The 17,087-nt window shown below is 48.3% G+C and overlaps 1 protein-coding gene across 5 annotated transcripts in view; it reads left to right on the top strand.

Moving 5' to 3' along the window:
* The first annotated feature begins 4,911 nt into the window (after nucleotides 1-4,911).
* The window catches only part of DUSP10 (dual specificity phosphatase 10), a 29,120-nt gene continuing 16,944 nt past the window's right edge, over nucleotides 4,912-17,087 (top strand). The window contains exons 1-2 of one of the 5 annotated variants that reach the window (XM_074897263.1): nucleotides 4,912-4,994; nucleotides 10,394-11,230. In XM_074897263.1, the coding sequence (XP_074753364.1) occupies nucleotides 10,438-11,230 (793 nt within the window). In that variant the 5' untranslated portion in view covers nucleotides 4,912-4,994; nucleotides 10,394-10,437. Of the gene's footprint in view, nucleotides 4,995-5,030; nucleotides 5,112-8,601; nucleotides 8,786-9,119; nucleotides 9,142-9,161; nucleotides 9,184-10,393; nucleotides 11,231-17,087 lie in introns of those variants that run through there. The other 4 variants (XM_074897264.1, XM_074897262.1, XM_074897266.1 and 1 more) reach the window with 4 other exon arrangements.

Raw genomic sequence — 17,087 nt, 5'->3', positions numbered from 1 at the left:
TCAGTGGGCCAGAATTAAGGGGGATCCCAGGTGTGTGGTGGGACCCAGCTGGCAGCTGAGAGCGGAAGAAAGTGAGGAGGAGTTTTCTGGTGGGAGGGAGGCTCTGTGGAGGCAGGAGATGATTTTGATTAAACTGTCATCCCTTTCAAAGGGAAAAATCTCTTCAGTGAAAGCTGCATAAACCCATATGAGGCTCATTGGCCTTTGGTAAAATAGACTGGCAAGGGAAGTACCCTCTGTAGTCAAACTGGTTTGTTGTAATCAGCACAAGGAAGATCATTATTGCTCACTGCCTCAGGGAAGAGGAGGAGGGGGAGATAAGCTCCTCCTGTGACCCAGAGCACTTTGCTCCTTTACTAATGAGATGAAAATTTAGAGTCCATTAATACAAATTCCACTTTCCCTGTTGCCTGTTGCTGCACAGGGGTGACTGCTTGTCACTCGACCGTGGTGGGAGGCATGGGATTTGTGAAGCAGGTGGAGGGAGCCCAGTAGCCTCTGCTGTACCTGCTCACCCCGCACTGGTGATAAAGCAAGCTGTGGCTTGTGCTGTGGTAGTCATAAGTAGAACAAGGTCAACTGCCTATTTCAGTCAACATGACAGAAATAGAGTTGATCTCAATAAGATCCCAGCTCTTTCTTCCTGTTAACTTCTCGGTTCCAATTTTAGGATTGCTGTAATCAAGCTGAGGAAGAGGCCATTTATCCCATAGAGGGGAAGTTGCTTGATGCCCAGGCAGGAGGAGAGGAGTTGCTTGAAAATGTACCTTGAGAAATGAGTCTCTGGCCCATGGGGAGGGTTCATGCAGTTCAGGAGTTCCTGTCTAGTGACTGGTGTAGCCATGAGGAAGGTACATGGGACAGAAGAGGGCCTGTTCCCCTTCCCTTCTGGAGGTGGCTGCACCAAAGGAGGGAGGTAGTTGGGCTGAACCACCTAGTCTGACTGAGCAAAAGTTTCCAGGTTTGCATGTCTGCACATCCATTAAATTGTTAAAACTCTGTCTTTGAGCAGAGCCTCCCCTGCCTGCTGCCAAGGAATATTGATGCTCTTTTTGTTGGAGGCAAGATGCTGACAGCTCTGTCTAATACAGACGGAAATGGGGTGGGGTGGAAACTGGCACTGAATGCTAATCTAAATGAGCAGCAACTTATAATACAAAGCCTCCACCGTAAACAAATTAGTTAGGACGTTCTCTTAGGACAAACATTTGGAGTGGTTTTATGATAGTTCAATTAGTTTCCTCCGAAACACTGCGAACGCCAAAGCACAGCGCTGCTGAGGGCTGACTGATGCACTTTACCTTACAGCCTGCCTGTGCACATCCTCCATCCCCTTGTCTCCCCTGGGCTGGAGGGAGGACTGGGAGCCTGGGGGCCTTCTCCGGGCCTGGTGCAGGCTCAGGTGGTCTTCAAGCAGAGGTGTGGAGCCAGTGGTTTCCTTGCATGGGTGGTGTTTTGCCAGTGAAGTTCTTCTGCTCTGTGCCCCTCAGTGCTCACCCCAAGCAGCTACTTGCTGCGGCCCCTCTGCTGTTTTGGCACAAGTGCTGGTGCAAATTCAAGAACTGACCTGGTGTGAGGAGAGGTAGAGGAAAGGGAATCTGTGCCTCTTCTGCTGGTTGCTGTCTCGGTGGGATGAGCTTCCCATGCCACATGTCTGCACACATGTGCAGACCAGTGCAGGGCAGGCAGTGAGGCAGGAGCAGCAGCCAGAGGTGATGCAGACACAAAATGCTGGGTTAAAAAGTTGCTTGCAAACCAGTACTGCTAGTGCCGGTTATCTGGGCTGCAGTTTGTCCCCCAGTAGTCAGGTCACCAATGAGTGGAGCTGGTAAGAGCTCAGCTCTCCTATAGACACACACCTGCTGTCTAGCAGGGCTTCACCTGGCCGTGCAGCATTGTGCTTTTGCACTCCCCTGACCTTCAGAGCCTGGCTTGTGTTAGCAGCTGAGCAGGACTAAACTGCAGACTGGGTGAAAGGTCTGATGTGGAAACTTGCTCTGGAAGATGAGAACCTTCCCACATAAGACAGGAGCTGCCCTTCCCGAAGGGGGGCTCTATGGGGGATGCTGCTGAAGCAGCTACAGCAACACTTGAAACAAATGTCTCTGAAGATCTGTTCTGGTATGCTTCCAAGTGCGGATAGGCCATGAAGGTCATATTCCCGTACTGCTTCCGCGTGTGTTTATGGGGCTAGAGGCAGAAATATGCAAGATAGAGTATTCTCACTCCTGTGGCTCGGGAGGGAGGAGCCACATCAGCTAGTGAAAGAGAAACCTGGAGGGAGAGCACACAAAAGGCAAGATCTGTCACTTCTGGCAGTCAGCTGTCCTCCCCGGTGTGAGGAGGAGAGGGATTGGCCTTAACTGGCTTTGCAAAGGGGCACCAGGGCTCAGGTTTGCCTGGGGGCACACCTACAGTATCTCTCAGCTGTGGGCTCAAAAGGACCCTCAAAAGCTCCCTGTCCCACAGTGTCAGTTGTGCCATGCCCTTGCCTACCCCGTGCCTGTCCATCTGCACTTCCCAGGCTGCGGGGACAGGACAATCAGATATTTGCCTCTGGGAAGGAGACCTTATACCGGCACACTGAAAGGCAGCGTTTGCTGTCACGGAATCGATAGGGGGGTTTGGGTGTGATGGAGAGTGGTATTTGGCCCAGCTGGCTGTCAATAGTGCTGAAGCTTTTTCAGCTCACAGTTACTGTCAGGGCAGCAACTATTCATGCACTTATTTTCCTATAGAGCTGATTTGAGTAATTCACCTTCCTGATCTCTTTTGGAAGCCAGGAAGGATTAGCCTTTATGACCCCAAACTGGACTTCTCCAGTCCTCTTGTTCTGATCCCCTCTGTCTTCTCCTAAGGAGAGACAGAGCGTGGGATCTCACCCAATCTCCAAGAAAAGGAAGTAAGACTGTGTCTGGCCTGAACGCAATTTATAAATAAAGACCTTCAGAAAGCAGTTCCCTTTTTGTTTTCACACTCTCTCACTCCTTCCCTCCCTGGCTCTCATGTCCCCTCCTGCGTGGCACAGATGTGCTGCCTGTCCCTTCCTGTTGACATGTTGCTGGCGTTGCTTCATGCTGGTGGTGTGGGGGCTCCAGGAGCACACTTGCAGACTTCTTGTGACCAGAGTCTGTTCTGCTCCCTATGGTACATGCACCCTGGGGAGGTCAGTAACTATGTGCTCACCCAAACAGCCACTGCTTAAACAGGGAAACCATAATGATAAAAGAACTATTAAAATAAAAAAATCTGTGCCTGTCCTGCTGAGGTTCCTGTCCAGGCTGCAGCCAGAGATGGTTGGAGAAGCTTAAATACAAATGAGAAAGTTGGACCCAGGCAGGTTTGAAAAAAATAGCTGACTTTACTGAAGCAAATCCCTATTTAATTTCTTCCGTTGCTTTAAAAGTGGCATGTACTGCCAGGTAAGTGAAAATATGTTTGGTTTGAAGCTCTGGGTAAATGTCCTGTAGAGGAATTAAAATGTCAATCTGTAGCTGCATTTGTTTAATGAAATTGTATAAACAAGGCTGTGAGCTCAGATCATCTTCTCACTCAAGTGCTGCATCTTAAAGGTGTTGAACCGCTTCCTGCTCCTCCCAGCCATACCCATGCTCTGCCGCCAGAAGGGTCACTGGGGTGCTCACGGGGCTGCTGGAGGCAAATGCCCCCGCATTAGCTTTTCCCCCGCTCCAGCTACTGTTCTATCTAACCCGTCCCACCTGCAGCAGCTCTAGGTGCTTGAAGGGTGGCCTCGAGCTCAGATCTGCCACCAAGCACCAGGAAGGCAAGGATGTCTGCACGGGCTGCAGGGTGAAAATCTGACCATAACCCCATGGCAGCGGCCGAGAGCTAAACTGGAGCAGGCATGGAGGTCAGCAGATATGGGTTGACTTCACCTGTCTGACCGCCTGCGTTGTCGCTTTGTTTAAGCAATGCTGCTCACCACCGTGACCTCCTTGCCTGACCAGTCCCGTGGTGTGCCCTGGGGAAGGGACACCTGGCATCCCCTGTGGCTTACACCAAACCCATGCAGGCTGCTTACTGTGCAGCAAAAGCATCCACGTGGATTTGCAGTGCCATAGCTACTGCATTCTAATTTCTCACCTAGGTCATTTTATAGCAGCTTTCCCACTGGGGATAAGCCATAAGAAGCAAGCAGTAGTACAAAGATACATCTTCATGTTTACTACTGGATCTCATTTTCCTTATAAACTCATTTTGTGTGGTTTTAAACTGAACCCCTTCCTTAGAAGACAAACTGTTTGTCTAAAGGGCATTATGTTTCCTCTGGTACTAGAGGATCAGTTAAGAGGGAAGTTTTTATTTTACAGAGGAAGGTGCCTTGAAAACAGACTTAAAGAAAAAGGGGGTATCCTTTTTTTGCAAAAGGCTAACAGAAACTAAATCAAGTGGTTTCCCAGCTTTGCTTGTGTAGTGAACTGACATTCCTAATGAGAACAAACAAAGGTGTGATGCAGTGCATTAAAACCCATAAGAATCAAAGAGTGCTTAAAAAAATAAATGGGCAGCTTACATAGTGAACACACAGAAGTTCAGCCTGGCCCCAGGGAGATTCATGCAATACCTGATGAAGTGCAAGATACTTTTTTGTAATTTAAATACTGTGCAGGTTAGCACTTCTGCTTTCCCCAGATTTCCCAATTTTCTGCTCCTCCACATAAGCTACTGTGTAGCTTTGGGCAAGTCATTCAACCTCTTGCTTCCCATTTCTGGTGGTAAAATTGGGAACTTTCTTTGCTCTGTGTAAATCCCAGTGTGAGGAGGGAGAGGCAACTGTCCTTTATTGTCTTTACACAGCCTGTTATGGTGAACACCTAACTTTGGTTCTTACTCTGCTCCTAAAACTGAAATAACTCTACCACTGAGAGGGCAGCGCTGACAGCAGCAGACACAGGAGTGCCCAGTCCTGCAGTCACACAGACCACGGAGCACATGGTGGTAGCAGCAGAGGGATGCACTGTCTCATACATCAGGTCAAATCCTTTCTTTACACACCACTTTGGAGGAGATTTGAATGTTCAGGGGGGACAGGACAGCAGACCTTTTTTGTTTAGATGCAGGGTGGGTGCTGTACATGACTGTTAGCAAAGGTAATTATGTGGGTTTTTTTTTTAATCCTAAACAAGAGAAAAGGTCCCTGATTGTAGAGTGGAAGATAAGAATGGTTCACGTGGAAGAAATCTTTCAATAACAAGGGACTCTAGTTTGAGAGCACTTAAGGGATGTCTGTGATATTGGTGAGAATTTTGATGGCTTCTTTTTCACATCTGTTAAATATTCAGCGTGTGTTTTTAGCAATCTTTACCCTTTTTGTGAGGTTGAACGGGTTTGATTAGATTTTATGTAATTAGTATACTGTGAGTTTGTGAGGATTTTCTTCAATTTTGAGATGATTTCTCTTTGTCTGCTTGTGGTTTGCTGCAAATATCTGAGCAAGTGCACAATGATGGCAAAAGCATAAGAGAATGTCAAAATCCTGTGTGCTGCTACTGTTGGAAGTGGGAATTTAACTAAGACCTGCCAGCTTTCATAGTAAGAATTCTTGTATGCTTTTCAGAAAATAGAAATTTAGTTGTTACAGGATAGATAAGTCGTTTCTCTTATGGGTGTTAAGTTACAGAAAGCAAAAGCTTTTAGAAAGCTGTTCATTGAATATACTCAGAAAAAAAAAATCACAGCGGGTTGTGGTTTCTAAGAGCAGGAAAAAGGCCAATCTTATGTCATAGGCTAATAAAATATATTAAGGATGAAGTCAGTAAAAGTTCTGTAGGAAATCCTCTGAAACTGGGGATGAGTAGCAACTTATAGTCAACATTCTTAGAAAAATACAAAGTTAAGTCAAATATGAGAAAAAATTACATTTGGCCTCTCTTTGTATTGTAAGAAAACTCAGCAAAGGCTGAGTATCCTTCAGAAGGGAGCACTGCTTGCTGTGGTAACCTCTGCGCAGCTCTTCTGCGAGGCGAGATCCTCCATAAACAAGTCACAAAACGTTTCCTCGGTGCACATTGTTAGTACTGAGCAATTTGGTCAGAAAGTAAAAGATAGCTAAATCAATGATTCCAAGTGTTTCTAGCAAAAGTTTGCTTTAGGACATGTCTAGCTTTGGGAGGATGCCCAAACATAAAAACACGGTTTCCAGCTCCCCTGGTTGGAAGGACCATTTCAGGAGGTGAAGTGACCATGAGCCCATGGAAAGCTCCTTCCCCAAGCCTGAGTGTGTCTTGAAAGGGCAGTTTTGAGGGAAGCATGAACTAACTCTCCTCTCTGCAGTGAGCCCAGTGCCAACCTCAGCAAGCCACAGACAAAGAGGAATAGAGAGCATGAAAATGCTACAGTGGTGTCTCACGCTGGCACCTCGAGGGAACCGAACCATGTTTGTGTAGAGAGTCTGAGACCGGTGCATTCTCTGTCAATCTGTTTGCTGTCTTGCTGGGGAGGGCAGCAATTGCAGGCTGTTATTAGAAGCCTGATTTGCCTTTATGCTCGGTATCATGGTGACTTACATTTTATAAGCCTTCAGAAGGTAATGCCTCCAGACTATGGTCTTTGCCAGTCTGAAGACAAAACCATTCCACTACTTACTTCCTCAAAGTCTTTGTGCATGTGTTTGTTCTCAGTGGGAGCAGATTGCTGGAGGTGAAGCTGTTGCATGTGGGAGCCTTCCCTCAGATCCTCTTTCCTCTCCAGCATGCAGGAGAACTGGTGCCCTGCCGTGGCATCGAAAGACTGGAAACCAAAAGCCTGGGTTTTTGCTGGATGACTCACTGTCCTGTGAGGAACATTTAGGGGAAAGCAACTGGTTGTTTAAGGGATGGCTCTGAGGAGGACTCCCTGACTTGCTTTTTAGAACTATTCATAAAAAAAATGAAGTATTCATCGCTTCTGAAACCTTGCTACCTGTTTTAGAGAGGTTTTTTTACTCTGAATTGCTGAATGCTGATATGACTGCATTTTACTATATTTTTTTAATAGTTCCAGTTGGATTTGTAGTCATAGCTTGAAAATCCCAGTAGAAAAATGAATTCTCCATGTACACCCCTGAATCAGAATCTTTGGAGGCTAATTTAGATTCAATGTTATCATACTGACAACATCGTATCTGCTCTAACTTCACCCTTTCCCCTCTAGCTCAAAGGGTTTGCATTCCTGGTTGCAGGGTAAACTCTCCTGCACTCCCTCCATCAGAGAGGACATGGTGGGATGCATCGTTCTGATGGTGCCACTTTCTGTGACTCTGACCTGGTGGATTGATACATGATGGATTGATAGGTGATGAGATGTGGTTGCTGAACCAGGAAATGCTAAAATGGATTGCACAGTGGGGAGGGAAGAGGTGCAAAAATCTTGTACTGTTGCCAGGTACCGTCCTAGTGTTTGATAAGTTGTTCCGTACAGCTTGAAAAACAATTGTCACCTCTTGCCCTGTAGTGCACCCGTAGCAAGGGTGAGAACTCATTATTTCACCCATGTGAAGGTCTGACAGAAAGGATGAATGAGATTTATATTTGTCCTGGTAACTGGTCCCTAGAATCTTGTCCTCAAGCCTGTATTGCTTTATTTTTTTTTTTTAAACAAGGAGAGTTCAGTCTAAGCTGAATGCTTATGATCTTTGCTGGACAAGGATGGGCTGGCAGTGTGCCAGAAGCTGGATTTGATCAGAACTTGCATAACACGAAGTAACTGGTTTCATTTTTAAGATGGAGGTCAGGCAGGCAGAGACATACAGGCCCAGCCAGCTCTGAGCTGTGTAGGAGAGTCACGTCTTCTGCCCTCCCCGTGATTTATAGCTGCCATGCAGGGAAGTTATTGTTTTCCTACTCAAAGTATCTTGTGTGAGTCTATTTTTGTTAGAGGAGGGTTGCTTGGAAAAGCATCCAGAAAGCAGCCTTTTTGATTTGACACCACTTGCACATCATTGAACTCCTTGTGGCGGTGGCTGGGGAGGGCACGCAGTACCGCCCCACTGCCCCAAAACTCTGAGTGCGGGGGCTTTGCTCTCCCTGCCCTGCTTCGAACGTGGTCGGTGCTTCCCTGTGGGTCATGCCGTGCCGATGGAAGCCACGGGCCTGGGCGGCTCTCTGCCAGCTCGCTTCCTTTGCCAGGCAGTCTGGGGGGTGCTAGTGGCGCACCCCTCCGAGGGGCAGCTCCCTGACGCGACGGCGTGGCCCGGGAGCCGGCAGACCAAGGGTTACCGGGTCGTTTGTGGCTCTTCCCGATGAAGGGGCTGGTTTGGGACGCGGAGGGGTTATTTTTTTTCTCGCAGTTCCCCTCAGCGGGGGCGCGGGCAGGCGGCACCGGCAAGGCCAGTCCACGGCCCGGGGGCCTCCTGCGCGCAGCCCGTCCTGCAGGGGGCGCTGCCGCGGGGGCCGCACGGCCCGGCCGCCCCCGCCCGACCGCGGGGAGAAGCAGCTGGTGCTGCCCCGGGGCGCGGGCCCGCTCCGCGCCCTCCCCATTGGCTGCCGATGACATCACCGCCCCGGCGCCCGGCGGGCCGGCCACGCCTCCCGCCCCGCCCCGCCGCCCTCCGCCGCGCGGCCATTGGCCAGCGACGCCGCCCGTCGCCGCTCGCCCCGCCCCCGCCGAGCCGTACATTTACGCGGTATCAAAAGAGAAAGTAACGAGGATGGTGCGGGCAGCGCGCGGGGCGCGGGGCGGGCGGCGCGCGGGACAGCGGGCGCGAGAGGCAGCGGCGGCGCCGCCACCACCATAATCATCATCATCATCATCGCCACCACGCACCGGGCCGCAGCGCGCCGCGCCGGTGAGTGCGGGGCGGAGCGGGGCGTCCCCATCCCTCCCCTCCCCGGGACGCGGGGGCCGGGGGCTGCGGGAGCCCGGGCAGGGAAGCACCGGCCCGGCCCGGCTCGGCCCGCCGTCCCAGTGGCGCCAGGTCCCTGCGCTCGGGGGTAAAACTTCAGATTCTCACTTCTCTTGTGCTTTTTTTTTCTTCTTTCCCCCGTCCCCAGCTGGAGGAGCTGGGTTATCTCCCCCGTTTATTTAATTCTTTATAATTGCATCAGGCGAAGACGCTCAGGGCTTGTTTATCCCTTTTCCAAACAGCGACAAGGGCGAGGGGAGGTTTGGGAAAAACAAGAACAGGCTGGAAAACCTCCCCGGGTGAGCCGCTGCTGCCGCCGGAGCCGCTCCGCCGTCCCCCGGGTGGGTGGGTCGCGGCATCTCCCGTGGCTCCGGCGGTGCCCGCGGGTTTGCTCCGTCAGGCGGTGGGTGCTGAGGGGTGGCGGTGTGGTCCCCCGGGCCGCCCCGGGAGGAGGTCTCGCTATTCGGGATGGGGTATCTCCGTGCCCCTTATCGGCGGGCCCGGTGCAGAGCTGACTAGGGAGGCGAAGCGGTGTTGCAGGCGCTCGCCCACTTTCGGGGATTTAGTGGAGTTGGTGAAGTTGCTGCTAAAATGGGTTTTCCAGCGAGAGCAGCAGCAGCTCCGAAAGTTGCTGGGGAAGGAGAGGCACAGTCTGGGATGTCTTAGGTTGTTTTGCTCTGGTTGTGTTCCTTCCCTCCCGAATTGAAGGGGGGAGTTTGCAATCCAGTGAGCTGTCTCTTAGTAAAAGGCAAGGCAGAGGTTGTGCTAGCTGTGACCTTGGCTGGGGCATGGAGGGGACCCCTCTTCCTAGAAGCCGTGAAATGTGCTGGGGTGAAGGGAGCTTCTGCCTCTGGGACTGCTGGAGAACAGCAGCCTTCCCAGGCCTGGAGCTGGGGGCTTAACTGGGGCTGGATTAACCTCTCTAACAGGGGAGATCGAAGTGCAAGGCGCATGCTTACTTTTTGTAAAGATCTCCAGAACATAATTTTCCTGTTTTCTCCGGGTGTTTTCTGTTTAACTTAATGTGTTCAAGTTCGTAACTGTCTCGGAGAATTTGTTCATAAGCTAATTTTATTCCAGCCTGCTGGAAAAGTTGCATATCACCGCTGACACATTTAGCTCCTGTGTGTTCCTCCCATCAGTAAGAGTCAGCCCGGTAGTTGCTTCCCTTGCAGTAAACGATGGGAACGTGCCTCTCTGTCGTTATCAGTTGCGTGCCTTGCAGCTTGGGGTTTCAGAATAGCTCAGCACCATCTGCATGTAGACAAATGCCTCCTCCTGGGTGTAGCTGCACAGTCCAGGCTAGTCGCATGTATTCAGCGTGCCATGTGCGTGCATGCAGATAGCTGAAGTATTTGCTGCAGGATTGGAAAAGGTTTTACAGCAACTACTGTGAGCTGATAACTGTCAAAAGGGGTTGTTAGGTTGTTAGCCATGGATAATGGGTGTTGGCAAACTATGTTGCTGTATCTGTAGGCTTATGCGATTTCATGATCAGTTTTCATCACCTTTCTCTTCTTTCCGTCCCCCTCCCTTTTTTTTCTCTTGCAGGGTGATCTTGAGTTCTTCTTAACTTGCTAGTGCTCAGCCTCCTCATGCCTCCATCTCCTTTAGACGACAGGGTAGTAGTGGCACTTTCGAGGCCAGTGAGACCTCAGGATCTCAACCTTTGTTTAGACTCTAGCTATATTGAATCTGCCTCTTCTGCTGGTGAGAGCCACTCCAGTCTGCTCGGCGCAGCTGTCGTGTCCCTAAAGACTGCTAATCTCACGTATATGCCCTCATCTAACGGCTCTGCACGCTCCCTGAGTTGTGGATGCAGCAGTGCCAGTTGTTGCACTGTGGCAACGTACGACAAGGACACTCAGGCCCAAACTCAAGCGAGCACCAGTGCCGGAGCCTCCACCGCCTGCCCTGCCAACCAAATGGTCAACAGCAATGAGAATGCCGGCAGCTTGAGCCCGCTGGGTGGAGTGGGGAGCCCAGTCTCCGGCACCACCAAGCAACTCGCTAGCATCAAAATCATTTATCCCAATGATCTGGCGAAGAAGATGACCAAATGCAGCAAGAGCCACCAACAGAACCAAGGGCCTGTCATCATTGACTGCAGGCCGTTCATGGAGTATAATAAGAGCCACATTCAAGGGGCTGTCCACATTAACTGTTCTGACAAGATCAGCCGGAGAAGGCTCCAGCAGGGCAAAATCACTGTCTTGGACTTGATCTCCTGCAGGGAAGGCAAGGACTCCTTCAAGAGGATCTTTTCCAAAGAAATCATAGTTTATGATGAGAATACCAATGAGCCAAGCAGAGTAATGCCTTCCCAGCCACTCCACATAGTGCTGGAGTCACTCAAGCGAGAAGGCAAGGAACCCTTGGTCCTAAAAGGTAATCCTCTTTGCCCATACCTAGTCTCATGGTTTGCTTTGCAGTGTGTGTACTCTGGTGTCAGCCTTGCTGGTGATCGAACTTTGAAAATGTATGTTTAGGAAGACCTGTGTGCCTCAAGTCACCAGTGGCAAAGCATATGCCTTCCATGGACAAATCATGGAGTCAGTAGCAGGGAGATGCTTGCTTTTCTCTGACTGTTGTCCTTGAGTAGTGGAGGGGGTGGAACTGGAAGGAGAAGGAAACTTGCTTCCTAGTGTCTGTCTGTGCAGACGAAGAATTTCCCCCAGTGCTTGCTCAGAGTATTTATAGCCCAAGGGGCAGAGGTCCAGGAGGGTATACTTCTTTTTTAGCTCATCAGACTGACCTTTACTTAGCAGCCTTATTTTAGTCTGTATAAAGCTGAACTCATAGGTCCGTATAAAGCTGAACTCAGCTGGAGATGGACAGTGGGAGAGTAGAAGGGAGGAAGAAATATGAGGGAGGCTGCTTGGTCTGAGGTGTTGCATCATGATCCAGTCAGCAAAACTTGAGGAGCTATCAGTCCTTGTTTTGGTGGTATGGGCTCAGAGTAATGGACAGAGGAAGATACTTCATCCAAAAAGTGATCTGAAAGTGTGTTTACATGTATACATGCTTATATATCTATATGGTTTTCCTGTGGAGGATGCTGTTCTAATGTGGTGTTTGGTCTATTCCTTAATGCTTTGGAGGAATTAAGCCCCACCAATTAATGCAGCATCCATTCTTCACTTTATTATGTAGCTCCCATTTATAACAATGTGGCCCTCTAGCTTGAATCTCCTTTCCCCTGGGTGTTTATGCCATGCAGAGGCATGGTTGGCAGAGACTGGCTGTGGCACTGAGAAACTATGGAAGGATTTGTTACTTAGCTCTTACTGTATGTATTCGTTTAATTTTTCTGTACAGCTTGGTACTTCCAGCTTGCACAGTGTGGCAGTAGAATGGATTGGCTGACAGTTTATCCCCTTTCCTCTGTTCAGTTTCATAGCTTTATAGAAGTGAAGGGTCCTGCGAGGTACTCCTCTGTTGGTGTTACCTTGTGGAAGCTTAAAATTGCACTGAATGTTCTCCTTGCTCCCAGCAAGTGTATGGTCCTGCTGCACTTGCTTTGATACTTGCTACAGGTTGCCAGCATGCTTTTATTGAGTCTCTCTGGTCATGTTGATGCACTTTATCTGTAAAAGAGGGAGAGGAGGTGCTTTTCAGAGTGGGGTTACCACTGAAGTCCTCTATTTCTGGTGGTAATCATTCTGTTGTACAGTCCTTGCAACAGATGGTTGTAGTCTGACAGCCTTCCTGTTCTTAGAAAAGTGGAATGCTGAAGGTGTTTCTCCTTTGTGTTTCTCTGAAAACACTGAAGCTCCTGTGGACCTCAAACGCAGTTCTTCAGTACTTGAAGTAAGATCCTGGCTGAGATGGAGCTCTGGAGCTGTAATGGGGCAGCACTAAGCTTCCTCCCACCTTCCAATGCTGGTCGCTGCCCCTTGGTGCTGTGCTGGGTTTAACTGAGAGCTTGTGGAATTATTTGAGCCATTTTTTGGTTTTCAACCACTGAGAAATATTAACATCTGCCTCAGAGGCCTGTTTGGAGAAATCCCTTTCCCAAACTGTTCTGCTAACAGATGTGGAAGCATGCTAGAAGGCAGAGGAAGCCCAAATTCTGTGATTTTTTTAAATTTTTTTTTTTTTTGGTGTAGTGATCCACTGGGTCAGAGCAGACCTCACCTGGGAAAGTGTGTAGTAAGGAGCTCCCCCATCATCATAACTTCCCTCCCCCCGCTTTGAAGTGGGACTCAAGCAGGGGTCAAATGAAGTCTAGCCTAGGATGAAGCGGCCTTTGGGAAGGCTGTGGTTAAGTTTCCCAGCTGGAGGAGTGATGCTGGAAGTGCTTGTTATTTAGTTTCACTTGTCAGATAGTGTTTTTTCCATCCTGCTTCAGCAACCTGGGAGCTGGTGTGTGCATGCCTCTTGGTTCAGGCTCTGAAATGAAACTGGGGGTAGCGGGGGAGTCCTCTTAGCCTCCATTTGTTATTTCGAGCAATTTCTATTGCTCACTACAATCTGGTTCTAATTTATTGCCTGCCCATCTGATCCCCTGTGTTGTGTTTGCAAACACTGGTTGCTAGCCTGGCTGTCCAAGTTTATGTCCCCCTGATCCGGTGCCACCTTCTCCATGTTTGGTGCTGCCTGTCAGCCTGTGGCCCCATTGCCGTTTTCGTGGCATGGTGTCGTGTTGTGGGGCGAATCTGATCAGCAAAGCCGAGGGTTGAGTTACAGCTTTGGCTTAAAGCGCGCCAGGGCAGCGACGTGGCCCTGCATGTGTATAGGTTTTTAGGTGCCCAAGTCTTTTTAAGCAGCAGAGAAACTCTGCTGCTTCCACAGGCTGGGCTGTGATCTATAGATAAATGTATGTATGAGGCACCTTATTAGGCTCAAGTTAAAAAGAGGTGGTGTGATTTATTTTTAATTTAACAGACCAATAAATAAGCTAGCACTGTGACAAAAGAGTGTTGGGCTTTTATGTATGCTGTAGTATGGGGGGATTTTAAGACCTCTGTTCCTCTCTATGCTTCTCTTTGCTGCTTCCTTTAACATGGAGCATTTTTTTCGTCATCAATATAACATTTGCATATTTTAGATTTAAGCTCTTTAGAAGCAAAGTATTTGCTTATTTCTTTGTTCACAAGGCGTAACAGCACTTGAGACAGGCATAAACTCCCTATTTTTACTAAAATATAATTTAAAAAATCATGTACTTCACAGTGCTGCTACACAGGCTCTAACAGTCTAAGCTGTCAGGGCTGAAGCTGCTGCCCAGCCTGTTTGTATACAAAATAGGAGGAAGTCATGTTCCCCCCCACCTTGTACTAGGCCATGGTATTGCATGCTTACTGAAACCAAAGGGCTCCCTTTCTGTGGATTTTTTTTTTTCTTTTGCTTAGCATTGGGAAGGAGAGTAATGTGAGCCTGTGTCCCCTCTGCTTGAGGCCTGTGGCCAAACTGTTTAATTTGGGGAGGGAGAGTGTGGTGGTGTGGCTGTGGGCTGGCTCAGCAGCCCTGGTTCTCCTTGGCAGGATTGTGCCCCTTTCCCTCCTGCCAACCCAACAGCAAGGCATCTCTGCCCTTCCTGAGCACCTCAGCTCATGGTGAAAGTGGCCTGGAGTTTTGGGAGTTCGTGTGCTTGAATTTGCTGCTGGGACCTAAAAATAGGAAGTGGGCAATTAATTTGCATTCAGATGAAAAGCATTATTTTTCCCCAGAATTAAATGTTTAGGTTTGGAGTTGCGTGTGTCTTTTCCCAGTTAAATCTACAAATGAAACAAAAATGTAAAATTGAAGCATCTGTACCAAGACGTTTCAACAGTCTTTAACTCAAGAGGAGGTTACCTTTGTCTCCCCAGACAGTGTCTATCAGTATTGTCTTCCTCCCTCCTCTACCTTCAAGCCCCAGCAGCAGGAGCCTTGTGAAGTCTTGTGTTTAGTTTTTAAAGGTGTGACTGCAAGGAAACACCGAATTAAAAAACAGAGGTGCAAAACATGATTTGGCAAATAATCCTTTTTTTCCCCCTGATGGGTGCTGTAATCTGATGGCAGAACTGCTGCAAGGGGGCTGGGGAGGAACCGGCTGGTGGTGATAACAACTGGTTGTGTCTCTGTTCTTGTTCCTGGTCTGAGGAGCTTATTTATTCTCTGGCTCTCAGTCTTCTCATTGATCATCTAACAGGGAAATAAATGAAGTGGCTTGCTCTCATTCTAGTGGGGAGTGTAAGATCTGCCAGCAAACCACTTCATGCTTTCTGCCATGGTCTAAGAATAGCTTCAGCTCTCTTACCACACTGAAGTCATGTATCAGCGAAGTTTAAACAACTACAGAGGGGGCTGAGACACCTATAAAAGGAATAAGTACCTGTTTTATATTGTCCCATGTTCATGTAAAGTATTATGATCATTTGCCTTTGGAATACCTGACCTGGTCATAATCTGTTGCAAATGCATTATTAATTATATAATTTAACAGTGTCAGTGTGACTTTAAACCCTAATTGGATTACACTGCACAAGTGTATTTGAGAGTAAAACTTGATGCAATGGTCAACAAATGCAGCTGACCAACAAAACACGTGTCTGGCACTTATTTCCACCAGAGATTTCCACTGAATAATTGTTGTGTCATGGCTGTAATAGGGAAATGTGTATTTTTAAGTGTTAAGTAATGTGTGTGAAGCATCCAGTGTGTTTAAAGTCTGTTCCCTCTGTGCTGCAGAGGAAATCTGGCCCCATTAGTCACTGGGGAAAAAAACTTCTGCTGGCTCTATTAGGGCTGAGATTCCACCTTCAGTTTTCAGACTCCTGATTGCTGGAGCTTAAAGTATCTCTCTCTTCAGTGGAATAGATAATCTTATTGGCCATAACACTTGAAAATTGGTTGTGTGTGTCTGTCTTTTGCACGTAAATAAATTGGGGCAATAGTGTGGCTGGAGACCACAGTCTTTTCAGTACTTTGAGGGGATGCTTCTGCAGTGTACCTCTGAACATTGCCTGTTCAACAATAATAGAAAGTGTTGCATTTCCTCCCATATGATGGTATCTTAGAGTTCCGAGTTCTGGCTTGCATGGTGCCTGTCACATTTTAACTGTCCTTGGGGGGAAGAGAGCAATGACACTGCCTTGGAAAGAGGATCAGGAAGGAGATTTGTTTGGGTTTTTTTAGCTCTCCAGCTTCTTATACCCTTGGAAACCAAACTTAAGAGTCAAGAAGCAAACTGTTACATTAGGCAAATAGGTTTGATGCCTGTGAAGCAAAATCTGGCTCCAGTTCTGTTTAAACTGGGGGAACATCCCCTGCAGTGTTCCTCGTAGGTAGATGTTGGGTTATAATTAGCTGAATGCCTCATGTGCTGCCCTTACCCTGCTTGAGGTGAGACATTCTATTAGTAAAATCTTGATATAGTATTGCTTGCTGGTGTGTCTTCTGGCTTTTTATTCTTAAGGTGAGCACAACCTTTTTGAGACACTCAGGATAGAAGAGTAGCTGTATTTGAGGTCTGAGTGGTATCTGGATGTTAACTAATACAGATGGACTTCTTTTTTTTAGTGTTAGCTTGCACTTTTACCAGCCAACCAGGAGGGAAATATTTCTCAAATACTCAGCATGGGCTTGGCAGAGCTATACAAGTCACACTGTTTAAAGAAATAGATTATGGTAATCTGTGAAGATGACCTAATGCATTGTCCCTTTGTGCATAAGGTAAGATTATGTGTAGTGCCTTGGCCTTGTTGGGAAGTCTCTGGTGGGCCTGGGAGAGGGCTGGCTAGAGAAAATCACAAAGCTGACCTGAATTATTGAGAGCAGTTGTTTGCCTGGAGCTTTGTTTCTAGGTACTCACCTGAATGTGCCTTCAATGTTTTAAACGCCTCTGTATTGTAAAAGATAATTTTTTTTTTTTGTTTCTTGTTATCACAAAGTTGTTTGGTAAACTGGGGTTTAAAGAAGAGCAGTGGATATCATGGATGTCACCTTTCCCCTCCTCACCAAGAAGTCAGAGCTGGTAGAGTCCTGTTGAGAGGAGGCTGGATAAAGATGCTGTCTTGAGCATGGTGAAGCTCACATGTGCACCAATGCTTTTGGGTTTGGCCACCAGTTCTGGCTGTATGGTTTCAACTCGCCCTGTGTGGAGGCAGAATGGGGTGCTGCTATGAGCAGGAGGCATGGAAGGGTTCAGTGAGTTATTTCTGCAGCTGGAAAGTCCTGAGGTGCTCATGGTCTCTGTGCAGGATGACTGGTTGGTGCTCTGTGCTTCAGTAGTTAAGCTTCAGGGGGTTTTGGGTTTTGG

The sequence above is a fragment of the Athene noctua genome, chromosome 1 (assembly GCF_965140245.1).
Source record: "Athene noctua chromosome 1, bAthNoc1.hap1.1, whole genome shotgun sequence".
Classification (NCBI taxonomy): domain Eukaryota; kingdom Metazoa; phylum Chordata; class Aves; order Strigiformes; family Strigidae; genus Athene; species Athene noctua.
Note: the sequence above shows the minus strand (reverse complement) of the source record. Positions and strands in the feature narration are given on the sequence as shown.